Source organism: Eurosta solidaginis, chromosome 5 (genome assembly GCF_040869045.1).
Source record: "Eurosta solidaginis isolate ZX-2024a chromosome 5, ASM4086904v1, whole genome shotgun sequence".
Taxonomy (NCBI): Eukaryota; Metazoa; Arthropoda; class Insecta; order Diptera; family Tephritidae; genus Eurosta; species Eurosta solidaginis.
Window position 1 is genome coordinate 161,132,720 of NC_090323.1, and position 7,495 is coordinate 161,140,214.

At 35.7% G+C, this 7,495-nt stretch overlaps 1 protein-coding gene across 1 annotated transcript; it reads left to right on the top strand.

The window, feature by feature from the left end:
- Nucleotides 1-3,936: 3,936 nt before the first annotated feature.
- On the top strand, nt 3,937-7,069 carry Prdm13 (PR/SET domain 13). The gene is made up of 2 exons (XM_067791984.1): nt 3,937-4,612; nt 6,114-7,069. The coding sequence occupies exons 1-2, from the start codon at nt 3,937-3,939 to the stop codon at nt 7,067-7,069; spliced, it is 1,632 nt and encodes a 543-aa protein (XP_067648085.1).
- Nucleotides 7,070-7,495: the final 426 nt, after the last annotated feature.

A 7,495-nucleotide genomic window follows, 5' to 3' on the forward strand; every position in this document is an offset into this window, starting at 1 on the left:
ATACCACCTGCAACTGCAACAAGGCTTAAGGCGTCGTATCAGCTACAGTGCAGTCCGAACGGTCAAAGCAGTATAACGCCATTAGATATAGGGCGACCCGGCTACCTGGTTTCGTTCCTGAGCTTCGAAAAAGATCGCTAGATTGTAGAAAGTGCAGATACATGCGTGTACCGATAGTTCCAAATCAACGGAAGGGGTCGGGTCTGCTGTTTACTATGTAAATCCTACAGCCCTGAAGAAAGTAGTAGAAATCGTGGAGGAAGTGTGCTTAAGCTGCAGTCATGTCAATATATATTTTTATATTCAGGCGGCAATCAAGGCAATAATCTCACACAGTACTTCATCAAGAAATATCCTGAAATGTAAACAAGCATTGGAGAGACTTCGCTCAGGCCAAACCATACATATTGACTTTCGTTACAAAGGGATAGAAGGTAACGAAAAGACCGATGAGTTAGCAAAGGAGGGTGTAGCACTCGAAGAATCGATCGATCCGTTTGGGAGAAGGCAAAAGTAGACAGAAGCGCACGGCTACAAAATTTCTAAGATCATGTGCAAATTTTACGACGTAAAACTCGCAAATCTGTTCATATCTTAAATGGGGAATACTTAAGGCTGACGATATGCATACTAACTGGGCACTGCCTTCTGGCATCACATGTTAATAAGTTATGCCCGTCAGTAACGGTCGAGCACGTTCTGAGTACTTGTCCTGCATTCACAAGGTTAAGGCCCCAGCTTATAGGGGTAGCAGGGTTGCCACATCTCGAGACAGCAATTAAGCTATTTCCTAGGAAACTTCTAGTATTTGCAAACAGGAAGAATATAATTTAAGTCCTGGTACCTAAGGGGGGTTTCCGTTACTCACCTACTTAATCGGCGCTTAACGGTCTAAGCGGTTTCCGTAGGCGAGTTCCGATAAGAATACCTTCTTGGCCACATTGGGCTATATACCAGACAGCGGCACGTCAAAATCATCACTATGTTAAACCTATTTCTGCTAAGGCTCTAAATACGCTCCTGAAAATCACGACTTACCCCAAACTTAACCTCAAACAACAAATGCAAAAATTAAGGTATTAAAGAGATTGCGGATAGAAGAGGGTTGCATATCGACGAGTATGACCGGGTGTGTACGTATGTATGTGCACACACACACATGTGTAAAATAGTAAAAAAAACATTGCAATAGCATTGACACTAGATCGTTTAATTTCAATTAAAAACCTTTTTACGTTGCGCCTTACGTGCATAAAGTGATAAGAAGGGGAGGAACACCGGAGGATGGCAGCAAATGCGAAAAGCCAAAAAGGCTCAACCAACAAAAAAAAATTATGTATTAAAACAAAAACAACACAACACAACTAACATAAGTAGCGACAAATGATTGTGTTGTAATGATAAAAATTTGTCTGTGTGGGTGCGTTTGTGTGTGAGTGTTTAAAAAATGTTGAGGCGTGCAACACTTGCTTTATGGGCTTAGCGTGTGGCAAAAACATGATGCTACACTTGCTGCTCGAAGCCTTCCACCCTACGACTTACATGCAAAAGGACTTCGACCATGTTAATTGAATGAAATAGCTCAGCTAAGCTAGCAAGGCAGGCAGAAAGTTTGGTGTTGTTTGGTCGCTGTGCGGATTTTGTGTTCTTATTGTACGAATTTAGATGTATATGATATGGACGAGGACGAATGATGTTAGGGTATGCCGTTGCAATATGAATTCAAATGCTGGGAATTCTTGCACTTGTCACCAAATGCGTAACTAAAATGATTTGCAGAACCAACGCAGCAGCAGAGAGATGAGAGCCGAGGCAGAGCGAGAGAATCTACGAGAGATGCAGCATTTCAAACAACAAATATATGGCTTGACGCTTAGGAATTTGGCAACAACAACATTATAAGAGCGCAATAACGTCTAATCAGAAAAGTTGACTTACTATGAAGCCGACTTCGAAGAGGGTCGCAAATGTACCGTTGAACACGTGGTTGGCAAGGATGCGAAATGTGCGTTGTTCTGGTTGCTAATATAAAAGTAAAGGACATTTTCCAATTGGAAAACAATATCAAATAAGAATTCGAGTAGCGCGCATCAAGAAACCTGAATTGCATAAACTTTTTAAATTAAAGCCAAAGTTTACGTTTGCAATTTTTTTGTGATGTGTTTAGAACTAAAAAAATTTTCTCAAAAATTAAAAAAAAATGTACATATGTAACAAAAGCAAATAACATTGCATTTTTTTAATTGAACTATCAATAAATCATTAAATTATAAGAATAAATTTCAATAGAGTGAATACAAAAAAAAAAACATTCAAAAACGTACTGCAGATTTGAAATTTAAAAATTTTGAAAAAATATAGATAAAATATTAAAAAAACATAAAACTGCTATGAATTTTATAACTAAACAAAAAAAGATATTTCAACACAAAAAACTTTAACATATTCAAATGGCATAATTAAAAAAAATTAAATTTTGAAAAAATATTGGGAAAAAGTTTTGAAAATATTATTAAGCTGAAAAATTGCGAAAAAAACTAAAATCTACAAATTTGCGAAAAGGTTGTTTAAAAATTTAAAATTAAAAGTATCAAAAAAAAACAAAATTTCGAAGAGATGGAGTTGAAAAATACTGTGAAATTTGAAAAATTGGAGTAAAAAACTCTTTATTTAAAAATCACTACAAACAAAATTCAAAAAATATATTTCAGCACAAAGAAACATATTCATATTGCGAACACGGAATTAAAAAAAAAAAAAATAAACAAAAAACAAACAAACAATGAAATGATAAGAAATTATTGACAAAAAATGCGTCAAAAAGTTTCGAATCGAAAATTCAGAGTATTGAAAATCAAAAATTAAAAAAATTTAAAAACATTTAAATATATTTTTCAATGCGAAAAACCATGTTCATACTTCGATCAGCGATTTAAAAAAAATACATAAAAATTATTGAAAAATATGGACAAAAAGCCTCAAAAAGGTTTGGAAATAAAAAGCACCTTGAGCAAACGTTGGTCAAAATTTTTTAAAAAACAATATCAAAAAATACTTTTGAAAATAATGTGATTTTGAATTATATTCAAAAATACTTAAACTAAATTATTTATTAACACGATGAAACTATGTCAAATTATTGAAAACAAATTATTTTACAAATTTCTTTAAAAAAAATACTAAAAAAGAACTTAAAAATTTAAAAAAATTTAAAAATGTATTTGAAAATCCTAAACAAAATTATATTTTGAATCGGCGAGAAAAGACTTAAGTAAATTTTGGGACTTAAAATTTTATACTTGGCATACAAAAACATTTAAATCCGAATATTTTGAAAAATAATAATAAACAACATTTTACAACTTTTTTAATATAAAAAAAACCAAAAAAATTTTGAAAATAAAAATGTTTTGGAATATATTGGAAAAAAACTTAAAAATAAAATATAAAATTTTGAATTGAAAGTTAAAAATTAAGTTAAAAAAATTTAAATAATAATTTTTAAAAATTTTGAAACTTAAAAACACTACAATTAAACTACGTATATTTTGAAAAATAATAATAAATAAAATTTTACAACTTTTTTAATATAAAAAGCACTAAAAAATTTGAAAATTTAAAATGTTTTGGAATATATTAGAAAAAAAAAATTAAAAATAAAATATAAAATTTTGAATTGAAAGTTAAAAATGAAGTGAAAAAAAATTTAAATAATAATTTTTAAAAATTTTTAAACTTAAAAACACTACTATCAAACTCATAATTTTGAAAAAAAAAATTAATACCAAACATTTTAAAATTTAAAAAAAAATTATTCTAAAAAACAAAAGCTTTAGAGATAACTCAACTGAACAAATTTAAAAAAAGTGAAACAAGAAAACATATTTATACTAAAAAATTTTTAAAACAATCAAGTCACTTTTTTGAGACAAAAAAATGTTGCCTGCGCTATCGAGCAACAACTTACATCGCCTACATTTGGATAGCAGCAGCAATACGACAGCACAACAACACGGTCAACATTCAGCAGCACATAACTCTCAACAGCAACAATACCTACAACAGCAGCAACAACACAGTACCACGAAACGTAACGCTAGCATGATATTTCGTATAGAACATTTACTACCCAGCACCAGTCGTGGTTTATCCCCCGCTGCTATTACACCAATAACAATGCCAACCGATGCAGCAATTTCCACTGCTAGCGGCTCTTCTAGCCCACATGCCACCGTTAAACGTTCAAAGTTATGCGCACCTTTCAATGGTGTCCTCATGTCGCAATTCACCCCTAAGGATACTCACTCGGAGGCTATACCAACTTATGCCTTAATGAACTCGAACTTAAATACGCTTGCCGAACAATATTCTGCCTATTGTACAATATCTCAAGATGTATTGCGCATGAGTTCGACACTTTTACGACGCATTAAACTTTCCGAAGATATTCATAGTTATAACGCGTTATTTGAGCTGCAACCAGGTGGTGGTGATATGGTGCATGTGCGTGTGGTGCGTGATGTGGCACGTGATGAAGAGCTTGTCGCTTGGTTTGGTGAAGAAATTGCGCTTCTTATGTCGATACCGTTTCTAACGCCACTCAATATACAAGGTGAGTTTGTTTTTGTGGTTGAATGTTTTTAATCATAGGAAAATAGAAAACCACATTTCATTAGATTATCGCTACAAGAGAGATGTGATTCTGGAAAACAAATTAAAAAACATCCCTAGCAATGTGGTTTACCCAGAATCTTATGTAGATGAGGAGGTTGCGATGAGTAGCGAAGGTAGCGGAAAGCTCTGTGATGGAGTGGCTGGCGAATCCGAAGGGATAAAAAGAATGAAGAGAGAAAACAGAAAATAAGAGCGTCCCTCCTGTAGTATACCATTATGAATTTTTCAGCGCTTAAAAGTGATGCCGGACCAAACAGATCAGAAGAGTGAGCCCTTAGCATGGGCTAGTAAGTAGTGGTAGGGCGAATGCAATTCACTGATAAGAGCGTTGCTAAGAGAATCTCTCGCTGGGAAGGGCGACATGCCAACATCAGAGAGCACTGATCTGGAAAGGCTGATATGCCAAAAAGAAGTTCTATCAAGACTTCGCCTTTCTAGGAGGGGCCAAAGAAAGATAATATTGGGATTCCGGTTGTTTCCGAGAAAATAAGTGTCGTGACGAAATAGTCTTTGACTGTGGAGCTGATTAATGTTAGCAATTTCTTTAGACAGATGACTACGGAAAGCTGCAAATATGTAGAAAGCTTCTAAGCTGCATAAACAAGATTATACACGGCAAACCAATTAAACAGCTTACCTTTAATTCGGCGTGGTTGTAAAATAGAGCAAAGTTTATGAGCGAGATTAACGTATATAAAAGAAGTTGTTTTCAATTCCAAACGCAAGGCAAGAGCGCACTGATTGAGGTAATGAATAGAGCGCAGATCTCAACTGATGAAGTCGGAGGATGCTCTGTGTCTCCTACAGGGTCAAAACTCGAATATATCGGCAGAACGTTGGAAGTTACCCGTGTATTTCGGCCTACGAATGAGGGTCAAGACTACATCCTCCATATAAATAAGAATGAGGAGGACAAATTGCCCTCCGATCTATGATGTGCTTTAAATTTTACAACAAATTGCCCAAATTGGCAGACCTACGTGTTTCGTGCCAACTCCAAATCTGGCAGCATTTCAGGTCAAAAATACGGTACGAGGGATTGCCACCCCACTTCAGAGGGCTAATCTCTTTTGGAGAAATTCTCTAAAGTATTTTGATGTTAGTTATCTCGTCACTTGATTCGAGCTTTCCAAGTTAATCCAGCACATTTTAGTTACGCAAATACTCTATAAAATATTTTCCGCTCAGCTGAAAATCTAAATTTTCTGGAAAATAGCAAATATTTATTTTCTGAGTTTTTGTAAGTCATCTGAGCTGAAATTTTTTAATCGGAACACCTGTAGGTCCTGAAGAAAATTAAAAGATTTTGGCTTTGACATATGCTTAATAATTTCGAGCTCAACCAACCAAAAACTCTACCAGACTAGTCCTTAAACTTTCCTCACTCACCTCTTTAACAAACTTCTAACTAAAATAAAACACTTTCTGATCACTTGCAGGCAATAAACGCTACACCTGTCACCTGTGCCATCAAACATTTGAAACACCAAATCCACTTAAAATTCATTTGGCGCTAGGATGCGGACGTCATTCCATGGATATACTCTGGATACGTTTACACTATGCGCTCAAAGCCACCAGCTATACGCGACAACATCGTCAGCTTCTCGAAGCAACGACTTCCACTTTGTCAGCAACACACGCATCACTTATAATGAAACAACATACACCACCAGCAGCACCATCAAGTACATCATCAATTTCACCAACTACATCACCACAACCAGCAACGTTGCCACAGCAATCACCAGACCAACAGCAACAACGACAGAGCCATCATCATATGACTCATCCTGAACTAGCCAATCAACGCCTCCAACAAACCCAACATCGTTTTTCCGCCTTCAAACCTGTCTCGCCTTCAATAGCTTTCACTTCGGCGATAACAACGAGTTCCTTTAGTGTACCAAATTTACATACCACAACGGTTGCTGCAACGTTAAAACCTGCTACATTTTCATACCTTCCACCCATCAGTTCATCAATTGGAGGCGCTTTACCTCACATGCATTTGCTGCACCAAGCACCGGGTGGTATGGCTGGCAACCCACTGAATGCTGCTGCACAAATTGAAGCGATCGTTAGTAATATGGGCGCTTCGAAGCAGGGCCATCTCTGCATATATTGTGGAAAGGTTTACTCACGAAAGTATGGCCTTAAAATTCATATTCGTACACATACCGGCTTCAAGCCGCTGAAATGTAAATTTTGTATGCGGCCTTTTGGTGATCCCAGTAATTTGAATAAGCATGTCCGCCTGCATATGCAAACGAATGTGAATCAAACACCGATCGAAGGCTATCAATGCACGCTGTGTAACAAGACTTTGGCGAGGAGGCGAGATCTGCAACGTCATATGGAATCGAGGCATTCGGGTGATGGTACGAGCTCTTGATATTCAATATTGATGAATTGGCTTTCAAAGCATGGGAAATCTGTGATACTAGAAATAAGATGCCTAGATTATATAAAAGCTAAAATAAATCCGTGTTTAATCGTATATCATTATCGAAAAAATATATAATTAAATCCTAACAAATATCGTAATGTTTATTGATCGGCCAGTTATTCAACTGATCTTAATGTTTGGAGCACTGATCTGTTGGAAGGCCGTAGTATCGAGAGATATTGAACTATCTGCTTGTGAAGCGATTGCAAAGGTAATTCCTAAATCGCAAACGAACGGAGCGCATATGTATATATGATCATCTTCGATACAAGGTATATGATATGATCTTCTTTCCTATAAGGAAAGGACTCAACATGTTAGTTTTCTTGAAAGACTTAAAACCACGTCCATATCCACGCGTCTTCCAGTGGC

What these genes read in the sequence shown, in the direction of transcription:
- Prdm13 (XM_067791984.1), top strand. Translation starts at nt 3,937, where the DNA reads ATGTTGCCTGCGCTATCGAGCAACAACTTACATCGCCTACATTTGGAT. An exon ending in AACGCCACTCAATATACAAG is followed by an intron (nt 4,613 to 6,113) that starts GTGAGTTTGTTT and finishes GATCACTTGCAG; the next exon opens with GCAATAAACGCTACACCTGT.